The sequence below is a fragment of the Hibiscus syriacus genome, unplaced genomic scaffold (assembly GCF_006381635.1).
Source record: "Hibiscus syriacus cultivar Baekdansim isolate YM2019G1 unplaced genomic scaffold, ASM638163v2 tig00007041_pilon, whole genome shotgun sequence".
Classification (NCBI taxonomy): Eukaryota; Viridiplantae; Streptophyta; class Magnoliopsida; order Malvales; family Malvaceae; genus Hibiscus; species Hibiscus syriacus.
The window spans coordinates 72,557-94,203 of NW_024062123.1; the positions used below are offsets into that span (position 1 = coordinate 72,557).

General features: G+C 35.2%; 2 protein-coding genes and 1 pseudogene across 2 annotated transcripts; 1 reads left to right on the forward strand and 2 right to left on the reverse strand.

The window, feature by feature from the left end:
• Positions 1-8,323: 8,323 nt before the first annotated feature.
• Positions 8,324-9,807, reverse strand: LOC120201158 (phytochrome A-like). The gene is made up of 2 exons (XM_039201825.1): positions 9,533-9,807; positions 8,324-8,606 (listed from the first exon to the last, which is right to left on the reverse strand). The coding sequence occupies exons 1-2, from the start codon at positions 9,805-9,807 to the stop codon at positions 8,324-8,326; spliced, it is 558 nt and encodes a 185-aa protein (XP_039057756.1).
• Positions 9,808-9,829: 22 nt separating this feature from the next.
• Positions 9,830-11,428, reverse strand: LOC120201159 (annotated as a pseudogene).
• A 5,905-nt stretch (positions 11,429-17,333) lies between these two features.
• LOC120201153 (receptor-like cytosolic serine/threonine-protein kinase RBK2) lies at positions 17,334-21,334 on the forward strand. The gene is made up of 9 exons (XM_039201819.1): positions 17,334-17,542; positions 18,190-18,302; positions 18,387-18,722; positions 18,849-19,100; positions 19,180-19,334; positions 19,994-20,073; positions 20,155-20,290; positions 20,370-20,519; positions 21,011-21,334. Exons 1-9 carry the CDS (start codon positions 17,499-17,501, stop codon positions 21,164-21,166), a joined length of 1,422 nt encoding a protein of 473 aa, XP_039057750.1. The 5' UTR covers positions 17,334-17,498; the 3' UTR covers positions 21,167-21,334.
• The last annotated feature ends 313 nt before the right edge of the window (positions 21,335-21,647 follow it).

Here is a 21,647-nt window from a genome sequence, read left to right on the forward strand (position 1 = left end):
CACATACACCGAAAGATGGATGAGCTGACCACCCTGTTTCCTGACAAACAAAGAGACATCAGATTTTGACAAAACAAAACCCACAGACAAACCAATCCCTAGGTTCTTGTTTCAAACCATAAATAGCTTAGTTAAGCTTACAAACTACCATCTTCTTATCTCTCACTTTAAAATCAAGAAGTCGTGACATATAAACTTCTTCAGCAAGTTCTCCATTCAAGAAAGCATCATTAATATCGACTTATCTAAGATCCCACTGCCTTGAAGCTGTTATAGATAGAATAGTCCTTACGTTCACCAGCTTCATCACCGAACTGAATGTCTCATGATAGTCATGACAGCTTACTGTAGATATCCCTTAGCAACAACGCGGGCCTTGTGTCTAGCAATGGTCCCATCAACATTCCTTTTGAGCTTAAAAATCCACTTACACCCAACAGCTTTCCGATGAGGTGGAGCTCAGCCAAAGACCAAGTGTTATTTCTAATGAGAGTGTCATACTCCAATTGAGCAGATTTTGTACCCCTCAGACCGATGCGGGTGGTCTGATCTGATTTGAGATGTTACATTACGACTACCAGAGCGATCCATCGTAAAAATCTCAGAAAAATTAAAATTTTTGTTATAACATGTAAAATCATAAAATCAATTTATAAATACAAAAGTAAAATTTACCAGTATTCAGAAATAAAACAGATTATCAGACTCGTATATAAAACAAAATACAACCTACATGCCCCCTAATCACATGCATCATACTCCACAACCAACGTTTGCAGAATCCCATACTGATGTCGATAGTTGCACAAGTTTGATTCTTTTAACCTGAAATAGTAAGTCAAAGAGTGAGCTTTGGAAAGCTCAGTAATACAAAACTACCAATTGATGCTACAGGACATGCAAATAAATGAAAAGAAATAACATTTCCTTGTCGATTCAAACGTATACAGGATTTCAGGATGAGTTGGGGTTCCACTGGTAGTTCATCGAGTGAAAGTCATAAAGTTCTCAATACATAGGAAACATTCAGAGAACCATTTTTCATGAGATTGGAATAGGGTGTCTAGTGTGTCCCAATCAAAACCAATGAAAAGATATATATCGTTTTAAATCAGTAATCGTTTAAAACATGTTTTCAAAAACCATAATTGAACCCTCCAACTGAACACCGTTATGCAGTTCCCTACAACTACATCCATAAGGGCTTACCCTAAGCACACAACAAAGGGAGTCAACCTAAGAGAATGCCTTGGGGCCCGAGAGCCTACTAAAGAAAGTTACTTGAGGCCACGGGGCCTACCCAAGAATGATCTCGGGGCCTCAAGGCCTACCCAAGAAAAATCTAGGGGCCTCGGAGCCTACCCAAGGTTCGTCTTAGGTCCGTAAGGATTTACCAGCTAGATCAGGGTTGAACCTCCATACTCCAGAATCCTACCCATATAAAAATCCAGTAGAAATCAGTTTTAACCGTAATATCTGGATCGAGATACAGTAAAATCTCGTAAACGTGACAATAGAATAATATATATAATTGCCCTCCACCTGTACACCATATATAGTCCCATGATTAACCCAATGGAATGCCTTGGAGCCTGAGAGCCTACCCAATAAAGTTTCTTGGGGCCTCAGAGCCTACCCAAGGGTCACCTTAGGTCTATAAGGATTTACTAGCTTGATCAGAGTTGAACCTTCATTCTACCCAGATAAAGTCCCAATAAAACAGTTTAAGTAGTAACCAATGAAAACATAAAACCATAGTTCATAAACCAGTAACTTCCATGATTCCATAAATCATGAAAAATCATATTTTTCAGTGAAAACTGTAATCATAGAACACATATAATGTTGTCATGGTTCATAAGCCAGTAAATCAATAAATTTAGGTAAAACACATTTCAAAATATATAAAACAATCATGTAGTACATGGGGAACACACTAGAGAATCCAAGTATTTTTCATAGGCACATAATAGTTATTAGGAAAACATGAAACTTATGTAATTTTATCGGATTCCAAGATTGAGGTCTTATTAAAAGGGATTGATTACTAACGGATCTATCATACATATAAAGTTGATACTCTAGAACCCCGTTATAATTCAGGTGCATTAGAAAGATGCTCAGGAACCTTTATATCAGAATAATTCTAGATTCAGATTTACAAAGAGTGATTCCATTACTTAAACAATCAGGGGTATTCAGGATTATGTATTGAATTATCAGGATTTTGAGTTCAGTTGCACTAATGATCCCAACACTGCAATACTTGTCAATCATTGGGACTGTGATACTTCATTATTATTCACTTCTTATTATTGAATACACTAGTTGATCTGCTCAATATCAGAATCATCCTTGATCAGTTCTTGAGGACACGAGTAGGTATTCCAATGGTATTTATTTCTTTTCTGTAATGAAACGATATCAATAAATGTCGACTTGCTTGATCTGGGGTTTAACCCCTTGAGGGCGGTACAACATACAAGTTTACCAACGTTTCCAGACTTGTCTAAGTCATTCCTTAATTCTAGGTCTTTGAATGTACTTAGGTCATTTAGTAGTTAAGTCTATTCCGATCACTTTGAAATTTCCATAGTAATTCAATCATTTCTGAAATTCAGATACATACAGTTCTTCCAATCCATTCAACTTGATCATATAATTTAGTCATTTCATGAAATTCAGACGTGTAAAGTACCTTCAATAATTCAGTCTCTGGGTGTTATCTCAGAAAATAGAATTTCTAGGTCGTTTGGTATTCGAGGTTGACTTATTCATTTCAGAGTTAGAGGATTTAGTTATTACAATACTTAGATGTTCCTTGGGTCATTTTACATTTCATGGGCATTCCAATATATATCTGAAATTTAAATCGATGATTCCAAGGTTCAAGTGTAATAAGATATGAATTATGATATAAATTATCATAACCATCAATTGTGCTTTTTACACTATAAGCGTATTATCGTCATTTCATTCCAATCTGTTAGTGACATTACTTCTGATATATTAGGCTTCAAGTATTCTAGTTCCTTTAGAGTTCAGGGTATTTGTTCCTTTGATCGTTGGAGGTTATTATAGTTAGTATGAAGCTCGAGGACATTTTAATAATTCCTTTCAATTCAATCATATACAATTTTTTTGATAATTGATCCATTATGTCCTTTCAGAGTTATTTTTCACCTTCCAGAGAAGTCTTGGTCTTTTACAGTTTAAGGGTATTTTCATAATTTTACCCCTTAGGGCTATTTTAGATAGTTTCTTATCCACATAATTCCCGATATTTAACCTTTAACTAGATTAATCATTGTTTACGAGTCATGAGATTGATTGATTAAATCATTGAACTTAGATTTGTTTCCGATCGGTCTACCAATTTCTCTTTTTCGAACCGTCTGAGTCTTATATAATGTTCTGTCTTTATTCCAATTTACGTTCGAGTCTGATGATAGTTAAATACATTTAATGGACCAATCATTCTAATCACGCATTTATCATCTATCCATGAGTTCCGAAAAGCATACAAAAGGTAGTAGAGTATTACCTCGATTTTTGTGCCATGTCGATCTATCATTTAAACTCCATTCAATTGCCCTCGGACCTTAATTCAACGTCCAATAATTCCTCGGATACAAAGCAATCGAATTTACGTCAGAAACTGAACTTAATTGAGAAACCAATTTGAATCCGAAGATAAAACATTGAAAAACAGCTTACCGGGTGCAAATTTGGAAAAACGGATCTCAAAATCGGATCTCAAAATCGGACTCAGAACGTCGAAAAACATATAATAGAGCTTTTCAAAAAATTAACTTTTCGGTCAAAGTCAAAGTCAACGGTAAATGGTCTAACCGGTCAGACTGGTCAACAGGTTGACTCGGTCAAAGTCAATGAGTTGACTCAGTGAGTTAACTCAATGGACCGGACCATGTGGTTCGGGTCGGGTCGGACAGACAGGTCAGGTCGGGTCAACCCGGTTCTGGAAAATTCCTTGGACCAAACAAGCCCCACACGTGTGGTGGCGTGATACGCCGGTGGCAGACTTGGAGCAGTCGGTCGATTCTTCCCTGATCATCAACTTGCCGGAAACAACACAAAAATCAATCCAAAACCAGCTAAACCATAAAGAAAAATTAAATGAAATTGATCTGAAACTTACCCAGGCGGTTGTCAGCGGAGGCAACGACGAGGGACGACAAACCCGACTAGGTTTTGTTCCCCTGTCGACGATGCTCCAACTAGGGGTGGCGGTGTCGAACACCGCCAGCTTATCAACAACAAAACTCAAAAATAATTTTTCGACGGTATGCCCCTTCGACGAGCCTTCAAACGAACCTCCACGACAATTGGCAAGGTGAATCGATGAACCGTAATGATTGATTTTGATCTTGAGGTCATGACGGTGCTGATGGTGTCGAAGGTGCATGACACGGTGGCCGGATGAATCCGATCGGCGGTAGGCGACGGAGGTATAAAATAAATTGGTTTATAACATTTTGGGTTTTGTTTCCAACTGGAGAATACAATTGGGGGTATTTTCATTGCCCAATAAAAATGGGATAATTCGGGTTCAAGTCCCTAAATTTCTCATAAATTTCAAAATAGAGCTACAACTTTTAAAAAAATTATAATTTGATGCGCTAAACTTTGCCTTGTTACTATTTTAATTCGATATTTTAAAAATAATAAACTTTTAACCCCTAAATTGGAGTGTGACAAATTCCTTCCACTGTGGGATACTAATACTCGTCTCCGTAGTATACCCAAGACGTTGAGCAAAGAAAACCTTAGGCTTCCTTATCCCCTTTTTATTCCTGGTTATAATGGGATGACCATGGACAGCACTTCAATCCACAACAGGAACAACAATGCTTACACCCTCAACAGCACTAGGAACAACACTGGAATACTCAAAACAACCTCAGTCCTAGACTGTTCTTGAGGCTCAATAACTCGAGGACAACCCAATAGGGTCCCATTAACTGTACCCTTATCAAGGACACCCTCAGCCCTCAGGACCAGCACAGACAGATGGCACAACATTATCAGAAAGTCTATCCTGAACACAATCATGAGAAAAGGTAGCATCCACAAACTGATCCACTCTCTGCCTCAAGGTACCAACCGTCAACTCCTCTGAAGTGCCTGGTAAATCCATAGGAAAACTATCAACATGTTCCATAGGCAACACATCCTGCCCAACTGTAGCAGAACCATCCACGGGAGACACTATTCCTAAAGGAACAACTTCAGGAGTTTCTTCTCCAGCAGCCTGAACAGTTCAAAAATTTTCTGCACTAGGGACAATAGATTTGTCAAAAATCACATGCCTAGAAATAAAAATACGCCAACTGTCATCTTGACGCTTATTCCTATTGTGTTCATCTCGAGTTAACTGTCGTTAATCTAATCGCAGTTAAATATTTTGATATAATCACATGTTTGGATTTACATATTCTCAATTTAATAATTTATTTTATATTTCACACATTTTTCTAATACAACAATAAACAAAGAACGTACAGTACGAAACTCAATAGCCCCTGTTTTTACGATTAAAAACATAACAAAAGTAGTCAAGTGACCTTCTTTGAAGACTTCATCAAGAATTTGATTATCCATCTCTGTAATACATAGCAGTTCAAGCACTAAATAAACTTAATTCTCAAGTGGGTCACCTCTCTACTTTTCATTTAAAGAAGAACGCCCATAAAATCACTTCAAATATTTGTTCATGGCGAAGATAATTTTATTTTTGTTATTTCATCAAGTTGCACATTTAATATATTTTTGTTTACGATATTAATGCTTGCAAATGTTGCGAGTATTACTATTGTTCATTAGTAGTGGTGTTCGTAAAAATATAACAACACTGAAATGATGAATTTCAGAGCAGGATACTAGTTGATATTACTCTATGTAATTGACATGTGAAATGATGGTTGGTGTATCAACCAGAGACAATGTCATAGTCAACACAAACCTTAGATGTGATTTTGTAATGTTACATGCTCTATGTTGGTCATGGTTTAGTGGGGTTCTTTTTCTTGTTGGAAAGGTTCTTTATTTTACTTGGTCCAATCAATGGGAAGGTTCTTTACTTTCCCTTTTTCTTGCTATTCTATTCCAATCCCAACATAAGGTTAGAAAAGAATCAAAAAGATAGGGAACAAAAAAACAAAATGCAAAGTTTTTGTAGTCAATTTGATTGAGTTTGTAACGTTCACTTATAATTTTGTTATCCGCATGGGTCGATTATATCGGATCGGATCAGATCATACTCCTAAACAGGGAATAAAACTATCCCAGAACTGTTATTTTCATAAAGATCTGCACATTTTCCTTCAGAAAACGGAATAACAATTTCCAAGTGCCAGTTCGCTTTGCAGCAGTCAACAAGTGCAACTCATGCAACAAATAAAAGCAACAGGCTTTGGCAAAATGCATTGCCAAACTTCTAAAGTTCCCCTTAACTGTACAACATTGTCAAATCACATCCAATTAAATCAGTTAGGTTCTCGAATCCGGACCTTTCGCTGCCACGAGTTCAACCGTCGTGATGAATGTTGACCTGCCAGCTTCCCTTAAATACTGGATATCTCCATTCAGGAGCTTTACCAACTTTCGGCTGACTAGCAAACTGATACCCTCCTCGATGAATCTTCATCGCTTATGAACATTTGGCTCAGCAATGCTTCAGGTACTCCGCTACCTGCGTGCGTTGTCCTGAACCAAAATACATACCAAACGCCTTTTACTTTCGGCTTGACTTCATATACAGGTGAAGTTCATTTGTTCATAAAACTACGTGTCCGTAACCATTTTTTTAAATAATTAAATATTATTTTACTTTTTATTTTGAAAAATAGGAGGATTTTGGATTAATTTGAATTAAATTGAATAGAGTCGTCATCGACCTTTGGGTTAGGTAGGTCGAATACCTAAAAACGTCTTTTAAAATAATTTTAAGGAAAATTTGTTTTTTAATACGAAAATTGGTGTGCGTTTACCAAAGGTTTGTTTTAAAATGATTCGGGAGTCGGTTACGCGCGGGAAATGATTAGCACCCCACAACGCCCAAAATTGGTATTGTGTCGCTTACACGTTATCGTAAATGGTGGAAATCATGAATCGAAAATAAAGTTAAAATATGATCCTTTATTAAAGTTAATTAATTTGCTTTGAATCAATTAATTAGAGAAAATTCTTTAACTCGAAAGAAATCTCGAGATTAGCAATCATCCGTCGCGAAAGCTATTTCAACTATTTCTTATCCGTAAAAAAATATTCGCTCATCGATAAATATGCGAATTGAATATAAAAAAATCCATGTTTACATACAACAAAATAAATTGATTAACTAAAAAAAGTGAATCGAATATAAAATGTAGAATGAAGATCGACAATTTACATGAAATGAAATAAATTTATTTAGAGACATTCAATGCAATATTCGACTTAAAATGAAATGAATTAATAATTAACAAACTATAATTGATTTATTTCAAGTTCGTATTTGATTCGAATGCTATATTGGATTACATCACTTCGATCAAGTGGTGCTTTCCAAGCCCATTCTACAAATATCGTTCTTGAAAATAAAAATCGAATATTTCATCCATGGATATAATGCAATGGAAATAAATGTAATTAAAAATATAAAATAAAATGTTTACATTAAATGAAACTAAAAACATTATTTACATAATACAAATAACCACATAATATGTAAAATACATTAATACATAAATGACTAAAATAAAAATAAGTAAACATTACAAACCAAAATAAAATACAAAAAATAAGCATTTAAGGGACTAAAATATGATTAACAGAAATTTAAAGGAATAAACAATAAATACAGAAAGTTAAATGACCAAAATAGCAAAAACAAAAAAAATTAAAGGACTAAAATAGCTAAAATAGAAAGTCAAAGGACTAAACAGTAATTACAAATAATCTAGAGCCAAAATCACAAATAATAAATAGTACAGGTACTAAAAATGAAAATAACCCAAAAATAATATAAATGACTGAAATGAAATAAACAGAAACACCAAGGAGCAAATAATAGTTAATCCTAAATGCCAAACAGTGACTAAAATAAAATATTTACAAATTTCATGGTCAAATTAGAACATCAGCTAAAATACAAACCATACAAAACTAGTGACTAAAATAAAACATTTTAAAATATTAAAACCATAATCAAATATAAACAAATATGGTATAATACATATGATAATGACTAGAATATAAATGTGGAAAGATAAAGGTTCAGAACAAAACAACGTAAACTTCATTTCATACCCATATCGTGAGATTACAAAGAACGGGGACCCCCTCTCCCATCAAAACTACGTCGTTTTGGTAGTGTTATATAAGCCCCAAAATAAAGCCAAAATTGGCTAACCATTTCATTTCGTTTGGTTTCAAACCGAGGGAGGAGAGAGAGAGTTTCAAACTCTCTCAACTCCCTCATCGGAGAGGAGAGAAGCATCCGTCGTCGGTGGCACCTCACGGCGATGTACGGCGGCCGGAGGAACCCAAACACCCTCAACTGATTCTCCTCAACCCCCTCCACCCATATCTCAACATTTTTAAGCCTAAAAGCCACCCATTACCCTAGATTTGGATATTATCTTTCGAAAAAACGAGGCTCTTGGATTTCCAGCACCAAATCGAGGTAAGAACCCCCTATTCTTCTTCGCTTTTTTTTCCTTTTGTATGGTTCGAATATCGATGGTTGTTAGGTTCCCCTTCTTTCTCTATTTTTTCTCAAAACCCTCTCTCTCTTTTTTCTGTTCGAAACTCTCTCTTCCCCTAATTTTCTTCTGTTTTTCTTTTTTTTGTTTTGGGTTCTCATCGAATCCCCAAATGAATCCCCCCTCTTCTCCTCTTTCTCCTCGTTATATTTGTATCTCTGACTTCCCTGCAACTGAGGAGATTGATTGAAAATCTTTAGATTTTCATTGGGATATCTCTTGTACTTGCCTCATTTTTTTTTTAATGTTTGATATGATTTCTTTTGATTGATGGTGATCGATGTGGTCACTGTTCGAGAGGAGGGATGGGCTCTGATCAGCTCGGGAAGCACTCGGCGACGGCTGGAGATTTAGACGGTGCAGTGCACGTGCGGCTGAGGAAGTTGGAACTCACTGGCAGTGACATCTTGATAATTTAGGGTTTTAGAAACCTAGGAGTCCGGGTCGGATCCTGGGTTGTTGGGCCGATTTGGATCAGTTCGGATCAATCGGGTTGGCTAAACCATCTGGGTTTTGGGTCGGGTCTGTAATTTGTGTTGGGCTGTTGGGTCACTGATTTTTTTGTAGTGAGCCTGCAAAAATAAGTGTAAATATATGTTAATAATAATAATAATATTTTTGTAGACCTAGACAAAAATGAGTGTCTACACTAAAAAATATATATACCAGTTCCGTATGCATACTACGGATCGATTAATCTAATTGTTGTGCAGGAACGTTATCAGAGTATGAAACTATGCATGCTATTAAAGAAAACAAATCAGTACCTGAGCTCCAAATGTGCAAGGTGAACAGATTGTCCTAGTCGATCTTTGGTCAGGTTAGCTACAAGAAGAAGCTGGCTTCCTTGTGGTGTAAAATTAACCGATGTCAACAAGAAGTCGCCTACGACCTGTTGAAGTCCGACACTATCTCCATATAAGGTCTCGGGCATGATGTCTTCCGCTGTATCATTGACTATTATTCGGATGAATTTCCCGTCACACTTTACCATCACTTGACTGATGGAAGCAATCAATACCTCATGCAGGGTGAATTCCATCATTTCGAGATCCACGTAACTGTTAAAAAAGAACGAGCTTGAAAACCAGTTTCCAAAATCTTAACAATCTGATCCATTTACAGCCCTCGTCGTTTTCATATGCCTTTTTACCTCTCAAGAGCTCGAGAAGCACGGCCCGAAGCTGTAAATGTAGCTTTTCTCGGTTAACTTGCCGTACAAGGCGTATTCCGGAGCAACATAGCCTAGAGTTCCAGCTACTGTTGTGCTTAAATGTGTCATTCCCTCGGACTTGATCTTTGCCAAGCAGAAATCGGCGACTTTCGGCTCGAATGTCCCATCCAGAAGTATATTACTAGCTTTGATATCTCTGTGGATGATGGCAGGGTGAGCCCCATGGTGCAAATAAGCTAAGCCTCTTGCGGTACCGAGGGCAATCTTGAGACGAATAGGCCAGCTAAGTTTCTTCTTTCCCGATCCGAAAAGATGATCATAGAGGCTTCCGTTACGCATCAAATCGCAAACGATTAGCCTTTGATGCCCTTCCAGCGGCACCGTTGCAGTGCAGAAGCCTCTTAATGCAACAAGATTGACATGTCTTACACTTGCGCAATGACTTCTACTTCATGTACAAAGTTTGCATCTCCGACGACCGAACAATTCTTCAACCTTTTTATCGCGACTTCGGATCCGTCCAGTAGTATCCCTCTATAAACATTCCCATATCTTCCCATTCCAATAATGTTCTCTCCCGAAATTTTTTTTGTAGCATTCTGTATCTCCTTAATTTTGAACCTTTTGAGACTAGTACTTCTGCTACACAGTCCGAACCCGAAAACCAAACTAGTCTCATCCGTATCCGAATCATTCTTCGCCTCTACACTTTTCCTACATCGTCTCATCATAAGGAACAGAATGAAAACGCCCCAAGTATACCACCGACAGAACTAACCGTCGCCCCTGCAAGTACACTTCGGTGGTGACTAAGGCTCGGCCTCAATTTCTCTTGTTTAGATGCTATGGAAAACTAACACTGAGCGGTTGCTCTATCAGCAGGACCAAAATGGTTAAATGCAGCCGTATACATATTAGGGTACCTCGAACAAGCCGAGATATTCAGTGCAGCGTCGTCATCGATGCCATCGAGGAAAACTTCCTTAACTATGAGCAACTTTCTAGTACACAGTCCACATGTAAAACTATCATCCAGAGACTGAGTACAGTAGTATCTCAATTGGTACAATATGGCACGAATTAGGCTCTCAAACTGTGCTCTAGATGTTACATTCATGCAGGCTTCGGAAATCCATTCCACGTTATATCCGCAAGAAGTTTCGATATCAAAATCGGTTACAAACTCACCTCGTAGAAGCCGGTATGACTCCCGGCATGCCACGGAAGTTTCGGGAGGGGGAACAAAGTACTCACTCGTCCGGAGATACTCTGACCGGCCCAAATCAATTCCTTCCATGATGTTTCGACATTATGTGAACCCTGCAGAGTCTCTATACACAAATTTTTTGAGGATGTCAAAGTTCAGTGGACAGGAGGCGTTCACAAGGGTTTCATTTGAGAGCTTTAGGCAATATGAGGGTGACATATTGATCTCAGCAGAGGTTAAGACTGATACTAATGCAAACAAAGTAAACTGAGATGAGGACATTGAAGAGAAATGGAAGGAGATTTCAATCTTTCCACTTAAATTGATCAGAACAACAACTTCATCATCAAGCTTTTATTGGATACTTTGGCCGGTTTTGGCTTCTTGTAAAGGGCGGCAATGGAGAACTTGGAATCAGTCTAACTGTGCATGTGAGTTTTAGGTAGAGGTTGAAATAAAGAAATCCCAACAATTTGACAAAGTATAGCTTAAAGGTAACTTTTGGCCTCATCTTAAACCAAGGTTCTGTTTCATATTTGTCAAATATATATATATATATATATATATATATATATATATATATATATATATATATATATATATATATATATATATATAAACTTCTCTCCTTTCTACTTACATATAGTTATAGGTAGGGGTGTAAATGAATAAAGTATTCAGTTAATTGTTCGTGAATCGTTCGTATGATGTTTGTTCATTAAGTTAAATGGCGAGTATGAACAATTTTTTTACGCTCATTTAATAAATGAACAAACACGCACATAGGTGTGTTCGATTCGTTTATATTTACAAACATGCTTATTTTATTGACTCGTTTATAAGCTCATTCACTTGGTCCTCCTTTTTCTTTTATTCTTTTACATTTTAATACTGGTGAAAGTAAGGGTTAAATTGAACATAAGGTGATATTTGGAGTTCAAACTGTGAAGTCGAAGGAACTTAAAGACTAGTATAATTTCATCATTTTTCTTTCGCAAACAATAAATAAACCTTAAACGGACATGTTTTCAAATGCTAAGCGAACGAACATGTTCGCAAACACTGGACAAATAAATATGAACACTTTTAAAAATAAACGAACAAATACGAATACAATTGTATTTGGTCAAACTCGATTCATTCACGTTCCTACTTATAGGTAGGGATGGGCATGGGACCCGAACCCGACCCAGGTCGGTTTTTTAAATAAATTTTAGGTTCGGGTCGGGTCGGGTCGGGTTTTTTTAATGTGATGTTCGGGTCGGGTCTGGTTTGGGTTTAGGGTGAAAAATACTCGACCCGGCCAGGAAAAAATATATAATTTTACCTTATATATATTTAGGAATAATTACAATAATATCCCTCTATATATTATTTTTTCAATTAAGTCACTATTTTTATGGAATAAAAATAATATTTTTTTATTATATTAGGTCGGGTTCGGGTCGGGTGGAATCTTGTTTTGGTCTGATCTGGTTGGATCGGATCTCGAGTGGAGGACTCCTTGTTTTCGGGTCGGATCGACCAAAAACCCAACTCAACCCGACCGATGTCCATCCCTACTTATAGGCCAATGTCAAATATGTTGTCTTTATTAAGAAAATGGGTAAGAATATATGATGAAGAAATAATTTCTGTGATGGAAAAGAAATGGTCTCGGGATCACATTAATACGTCTTCCTTTCCATTTCTGTTTTCTTCTCCAACTAAAGCAGACCACCATGACCATGATCGTCAAGCCAAGAATAGCTTATACGAAAGGGTACTCCGAACAATCTGTAGCTTTCACACCGGCTGTGACACGAAAGTACGAATTGTTAACGCTAGTTAAGGAATTAAATTGTAGCGGCAGCAGCGTTTTCGGTTGTGTTTATCGTAGTTACAGATATAACAGATGTTATTGTAGTCACCACTTGTACGACAATTGTGATTTTTTTTAAAATTAGTAAGTGTTGAATTATTTTTAAAAGTTTACCATAATGGAACAATAAATCTATATATTTAAAATAAAAGAGATAAATCATTGCCCGTAATAAAACCGTTAAATCACAAGTGTCATGTTATTTCATTAACCGTAAAACAATCTGAAAACACTATGATCCTTTCATTCATCGATCATTTTTCGTTTAAACTAAAAGAAATAAATCACAAATCGTTAACTTAACTATCTCTTTTTTCACCTTTTAAATCATGATAAACTATTTTAGATAATTAGAAGTTACTTGAACATGTATTTTAATTAAAAAAATAAGGATAAATTATATTATTTATCACTCAATTACTTTTCACTCTTATTTTAATTATTAAAATTTATATATTTTCAATTTAATCACTTAATTAGTTAATTTTTGAATTACTCCTATTTTATTCACCAGGATGACATGACATTTTATTTATATATAATGTCATATAAAACTTAAAAGAAAAAGAAAAAAAGAAAATTAAAAACACCTAAAATGCAAACCTTAAAACCCTAAATCAACCATCTAATCATCAAATCAAAAGAAAACCAAAGCTTGGAACTATTCTTGAAATCCAAGCTAACGCCTCTTCATTTTCGAACACCCTCTGTCCCTTCTTTTTCGACCATTCTCCGTCCATCGACGTCTCAAATTAATCATTCAAATCCCAAATTAAAAGAAAGCCCCAAAAACCATAAACTTTCTTTAGCATCCAAGTGAGTGTCCCTTCATTTTTGACCACCCTTAGTCCACTGGCCCCTTCATTTTTGAAATTGAGAGCCAAAAGAGACTAAAAAATGGAAGGGATGGAAATGGTATTTTCAAGAAGTTGGAGGGTTAAACTGTTATTATGCCTTAATAGAAGGAAAGGGTGTGTTGGAGATTGGGGAACTGATGGGACATGGGAGGCCCTACATAGGGCAGGGGAACCTGAAAACTTCTTGCAATTGGTCATCTCTCTCTTCACTTTCTGAATCTGATATATTTATTATGTGTCAGATTACATATAATATATTAAAAATGATTTCATTGTTTGATAATTAAAATTTTAAAATATAAAAATTTATAAATTATATTTTTAAAATTTTAAAATATAATCACAATTAAATAAAAAATAATCATAAAATAATTTGATAAATTAAAAAATATTTTCTAAAAATATTTTTATAATTATAAAAATAAATTATGAATATATATATTTAAAAAATTAAAAGTATTGCATAATTGCATAAAATTATTGAAAATATTCAAATAAAATTTTAATTACAATTAAAGAGTAAATGAGAAATTTTCCACTAATATTATTGTAGTTGTATGGATTATTTAAATTTCAGTATTGTAAAACTAAAAATATTTAAATCTCAGTATTGCAAAACTCTTTTAAGTTTAAAAAATCAATTTATTTATATTTTAATTCATTTTAGCAGACTGCAGACGTTAATTTAATAAGGTTATTTATTAAATAATTTATTCAGTATAGATTGATTTATTTTAAAATATGGATTAATTTATTTTAAAAAAATTATTATTGTAGTTGTATGGATTATTTAAATTTCAGTATTGTAAAACTAAAATTATTTAAATTTCAGTATTGCAAAACTCTTTTAAGTTTAAAAAACAGTTTATTTATATTTCAGTTTATTTTAGCAGTCTGCAGACGTTAAAAAACAAACAGTCTTCTTCTTGCAGACTGCAGACTTTTGGTCCACCTCTTCTGCTGCAGATGCCTACAGATGTGGTCCGCAGACTGCAAACCTTTTACATCTGCAAAAACAAACACCACCTTAATTTATATTTATACCGTCTTAGTGACGATGTTATAATACGCATGTGTGTATTAGTGACGATGCTATAATACGCATGTGTGTATTAGTTAATTGATAAATAATAATACCAATTTGAATACGACATAGAATTAATAATAATCCAAATTTTAATTGATAAATAATAGGATGAGTTTGTCACGCTCGACGAGCACCACAGACAATGAGTATCACTGGGCACTATTAATTTAATTTATAAAATTTTAAATATTAAATGACTCAACATATTATTATAAATTAGTTAAAAATTTAAAGATAAATTATTTAAAATCAAATATTGCTTGTGTTATTTTTCATATTTTTTTTTAAGTTTAAAAAATTATGAAAAATAATGTAATTAATATTTTATTTTAAATAATTTATCTTTAATTTTTTAAATAAGTTATAATTATACATTAAATCCTTTAAAATTAGCGGCGTTTGGCGGTGAGCGTTGTTGGATTTTCCTAATCAATAATACCAATTTGATTGTAGTATAGAATCATTAGTAATCCAAACTGTGATTGATATAGAATAATATCAACACCACCACTTATAACTTGATTAAAGATGATAACTAGAATGATTAATTATTTTCTCTAACGATGTCCACCACGTAAATAAAATCATACCTGACGTTTAGTTTTTGTTTCATTTTAGTACACGTCATTAAAAACTAACAGACTGGCTGACTAGGCATAGTTCTGGTGGACGGACGACCAATCCAAATGATATACCGCGAAGAATGACGAGTCGACCAACATAGTCCAGTTTCAGGCCCATTGAACAGCTGGCGATGGAGATTGAAGGATGAATAAGCCGGAGAGTCCATTACTGATTTGGGGAGATTGAGACATTTTCCGGTGAAACGAATGCCAGAATCACGTTCAAGGATCGAAAAGTTGCAGACTGAAAAGTTTGGGCTTTATCGGCTAATGGGTGTGACAACCGACGACTTAGAAGTGGCGACCAATGGGCCCATCCATTAAGATTTTAATGACGGGATACTAAAATGAAACAAAAACTAAACGTTAGGTATAATTTTAAAAAAATTGAAAGTTTAGGTACTAAACGGATCAAAATTGATAGTTTATTTACTAAGCGTGTAATTTACCCTATAATAATTTGTATCAAAATGTATTTTCATTTCCAACTATTACTTTTTATTTTCTTCCATTTTGATTCGTAAAATGTAAAATTTAACCCTAAAAATTATCTACAACTCTCAACTACTTTCAAATTCAAAATCAACCCTAAACCATTACATGATATTTTGACAAAACCGCTAATATCAGAGGACCATTTTACCATTTATAATTATTCAACATCCTTAAATCACTATTTTTTTAATTAATTTCCCTAAAAAAGCCTCATTTATCGTTTCATTTACTTCATATAAAAATATAAATGAACATGGTTAGCTCAATTATTATAGGGGAAAAAGGAGTTCATTTTAAGTATGCAAACTCAATGCTTATTTATGAAGGCATGAGCACATAATAAAAATACATTAATATATATATATATATATATATATATATATATATATATATAATAAAAAATGTAAACTTTCATATTTATATTTTTTTGACCAACGCTTTTTCGTCGTTGACCGTTACGGTGCTAATGTGGCAATTCACTGTGCTGACATAGCAGTCCAGGGTGACAGATTAACGTGATAGATAATCATCGTAGACTGCCCAACACCGTGAACTGGCACTCCAATACTATAATCGTCGACGACAAAAAAGTTAGTCAAATGGTCACATTGAGTTTATTTTCTGAGTTGGAGGGTCACATTGATAGAAAAAATAATATAATGACCACATTGGTTTTTTTTATAAAGTATCGGGACCTTTGATGCCTTTTAGCATAAAATTTAATAGTCTAATTAATATTTTACCTAAAAATGACATAACTTTTTAAGAGATCAATGAGTGAAATTTCGATAAAAATAATAAGACCCAAACTAATAAAGGGTGTAATCATTAAGGATTAAATTCAACATTATGACAAATAAAACCATAAGATTTAGGGTAAATTATAAGTTTAGTAATCCTATTTATCAAAGGGCCTCAAATTATGATTTATTTGCATTTACCGAAAAAAAGAAAAAACCAACGTTCACATTCGGTCCTTCAAGCTGCCTGGTTGCAGTTTCGAGCGTTTAAGGTTGAAAGCAGAAGCCGCTGCAGAGCTTTTAACACATGTCGCCAACCCACCACAGCAGACCAGCGATTCCTGCGGACTCGTGTAAGAAGAGAGATAGAAAACAACAAAACAAAAGTAAATGTTTGTTTTGTAAGTAGTCCCACTTCGTGAAAAATCTCTACTTTCCTCTAGGAAAAAGTTCAAAAAAAAAAAGAACCAGAGGGAGATAGAGAAAAAAAACAAAGAGAAAGATGGAAACTTGTACAATTAAAGCTATGTTAAGCTTCATATGCCCCTTTTCTGGAGAAAAGTATTGAGTTTTGAGGGGCCAAAATATGGACACAAGAACATGGCTTTGATGTTATAGAAAAACCACAAATTGTACTTGTTTGTTTTACTCTCTGTCTATCACATTTGGACTATTTGCTTGTTTTGAGTATGTTCATGGCTGATGTTAATGCCTGTAAACGTGCTACTTTGAGGTATGTATTTTTTTTCTCATTTGGGTGTTTTTCCCCTTATGTTTCTTGAATGCTTGCATACTGTTTGTGTTTTTGTTCTCCTTCATGTTATTTCTTATGGGTTTGTCTTCGTTTTGCTGAAAGTTCTTTCCTTTTGGTAATATTCATCAATGGATGTTAGCAGAAGAGTTTTTTTTCTCTCTCTTTTCATAGTAATTTTGTTGAGCGGTAGCCATTGTTTTGTTCCCTTTTGGCGTTTACTAGAGCTTCTCTTTTTACCGTTTTCCCTTTCCTATTCGTTTTCCTTTGTGCTGTTTATAGAGAACATTGGTTTTGATGCTATTTATGCTGTGATTTCTAGTTCGTACATAATCATTTTTGGCACTTGTGAGTTTCAGCTTATCAATTTTGAGGATTTTTGTTTATTTTCTGCAAATTCTTTCTCTTTTGGATTAAATCTGGTTTGGAGCTTTTCGATTTTTTTTCATAGGTGTGATGATGATTTTCCATGTTGACATGTGTTTTTATTTTAATGCTATAATGGTCTCTCCCAAAACAAAGTTACTTATACGCATCCTGAATCCTGGTAGAAACGAAGGCTCAATTATTTCCAGTTTTATTCGGTTTTGACTGATTATTGACTTGTTATCGTTATCTATGTCTTCCAGTGAGAGCTCCATTGGTTCTGGTGAGAGGCGAGATAAGAACTCAGAAGGCGGGGTTGTTCGAGCAGCACATAAAAGGCAAGGGAAAAAGCTTTCTATATATTCATCGGCCCAAGGTATTGCGACCTATCTGATTCGTGTGTGATGATGTGTTTCTCTAGTTCAAGCTCTTACCAGTTTTCTTTCTTGTTCTATTCAAGAATTGAGGGCACTGGATGCAAAAAACGAGAAAAAAGATGGATCTTCTCCTACAGGAGTTATAGAGGCCAGTTTAGAATTAGGCTTGGAATCCGATATAACTTCTCCTGATGGCAGCCCCAAGGCAGAACTTCGTTGTACACATTCAGCAGCACTTTCAAACTGGAGGAAAATCTTCAAATTACTCAAAAGAAAACCGGACAAGCGCTTCAGCATATCGAGAAAGAACAGGAGCACAAAGGAGAGCCCTATGCTGAGAGAGTTATACAGCTTCAAATCTTCTTTAGAGAACTTCAGCATATCTCAGCTCCGAGTTGCAACGGCCAACTTTAACCGAGGTATGTAATCATTTTCAAGGCGATTAGCACTTGCAAAATGTGAAGTTATGCAAGGATGCTTAATGATACTATTAATAGACATTGATACAATTGTGTAGATTAATATAAGGGTACGATTTCTTGTAGAGAACATAATCGGAAGGGGTGGTTATGCTGAAGTCTTCAAGGGTCGGTTGAAGAATGGAAATCTCATAGCAATAAAGCGGTTGACAAGCGGGAACCCAGATGAGAGGACAGCAGCTTTCCTATCAGAGCTTGGCATTATAGCCCATGTAAACCATCCAAACACCGCCAAGTTGATTGGATGTTGCATTGAAGGAGGAATGCACCTTGTCTTTCATTTATCTCCGTTGGGAAGTTTGGCATCAGCTCTACACGGTTTGTTCCTAATCCACATTGTTTTGCTCGAGTCGTTATGATAAGTTTTTGATGCTTTTGACTCTTTAACATTATCCAGATTCAAAAGTTAAACTAGATTGGAGTAAAAGATATAAGATTGTTTTGGGTACAGCAGATGGCCTCACATATCTTCATGAGACTTGTGAAAGGCGGATTATACATAGAGATATCAAGGCTGATAATATTCTTCTTACAGAGAACTTTGAGCCTCAGGTAGCTTGCATCTGTATTTTTCATAATAAAAAGGAAATCACGAAACTGACGTGCGGAGAGAAGAAAAGAGAATGCATTTCCTTGTAAAATGCTAGAACTGATATTCTGTAAGCTGGATATTATCTGTGTTAACTATGTGCTATGTTTTGTAATTTTTCGAACCAGAAAGAAGTCAAATTAATCACCCAATAATAGCTTGTTTTCGTTTACCTAGCATTAGCGGGATATGCGTTGCTTCCTTCCTTTGTGCTCACTCTAAAGGTAGCTGCAGTTACGGTGAAAATCTTAGACTATTACGTGTCATGTTTTAGTTATGAAAATCTAGTTTTTTGCCTCAATATCCTTCCCTGAAGTATGCATGGGTGTCGTGTTTGCTTTATGAGATCTAATATCACTACCTTTCTGTCGGAAAATTGTCTGTTATTTGGTTTCTATTAGGCGCCTCAAATATACTATAATAATCACTTTTGTCGACATATATAGGTAAGATCTACCAATAATAGTGTTGCTATATCTGTCCTGTTATTTTGGCATATTATGACATTTATTTGACGAAGCTCCTAATGATCTGTGGTCATGAATGTCTGGCAGTTGTTTGCATTTGTATTTGATTTCCTTTGTCCGTTCCATTTATTGATTACGTCCGATTTTTCTTCCAGATTTGCGATTTCGGCCTTGCCAAGTGGCTACCTAGACAGTGGACACACTACAACGTGTCGAAGTTTGAAGGCACATTCGGGTTTGTAAGCCTAGAGTATCTTTATCGAGTTAATAAGTATTCTTGTCATAATGCTGACACGTTTATTTTGTCGATATGAAGCTACTTTGCACCCGAATACTCCATGCATGGCATAGTCGACGAGAAAACTGATGTCTATGCATTTGGAGTTCTGCTTTTGGAGCTCATAACAGGAAGGAAAGCTATAGATGATCAACAGCAAAGCGTTGTGATATGGGTACATTTCGTTACAGAGATTATGATCAACCGTACCCGAATCATAAAGGCCCCTTACTTACCCTTTTTAATTTTTTTAGGCAAAGCCTCTTCTTGATGAGAATGATGTTAAAGAGCTCGTAGATCCTTCCCTTGGTGACAATTACGATGCAGAGGAGGTTGATCGCATGGTTCTGACTGCCTCTTTGTGCATCGAGCAGTCTCCTATTCTTCGTCCCCAAATGAGTCAGGTGGGTATGACTTTTAGAAGTTCTTGAATATTTATTAATGCACACTGGAAAGAACTCAGAAAAATGCTAATTACGATATGATATTCGGCTTTGCGTTTCGGAAAGGTCCGACATTTCATTTCATTAGGAAAGAGACATTACTTTCCATGAAGTTAAATCATTGATCCATCATAGAAAGCTATTCTGGTGATTCATTTATTTCAACACGATGATATCGTTTGGTTATCGATGCCAAAATATGTTGGAGTTGCATGTTTGTCCAAGTTAGATGGTAGAATTCGCTCTATGATCGCTTGCAGCATCCATTTCTTTTGCTGTTCTTCGTAGTTTCCGTGAATGGATTGTTTTCTTTACGACATTCCCTGCCGGAACCGTATAAAAATAGCCTCAAGAAGTTCTAAACCACGAGCAACTATGTTTCTAAACATTCAAACATTTTAGAAATACTAGTGCCGTGCATGAAGGGCAAAATCACTTTGTTTATGATGCAGGTGGTGATACTGCTGAGGGGAGATGAATATGCAGCAGAATGTAGTAAAGAATCACAAAACCAATCCCATCACCATCATAGAACATACTCGAACGAGCTCCGTAAGGCTCAACCGAACAACATCGATCGACTCCGGGAGATTGCTTTAGGCTCGTAAAAAGCCGGTTATAACTTTGTTTTGCTTTGCTGCAAATCTGATGGAGAACTAGAAAAAAAAAGGACAATTGGATGCTGTGTTTCATGGCATTTGGAAGCATGGGTTGTTCCAAATTTCATGTGAAAACAGTTAATCAAAAGAACCAAATTATGCGTTGCTTTGGAGTTTGTGTGTATATAAGGTTTGAACTGAAACTTGTAAGGAAGTTGAAAGTATATATAAACGTTATGGCCAAAATGCTCTCGAATAAAAGAATAAGGGTAAAAACTATCATTTTAATAAATGTTAGTGGCTAATTTTGATATTATCCTATTATAAATTCATCTTTACACTATGACCTTCATTTTATATTGGTCCTTAAAATTTTTGAAAGTTCTAATTTTACATATAAACTTTTGAAAGTTCTAATTTTACATCTAAACTTTTGAATGACTAAGGGATATGATTAAAATATTCAAAAGCTTGACGATCATTTTTAAAA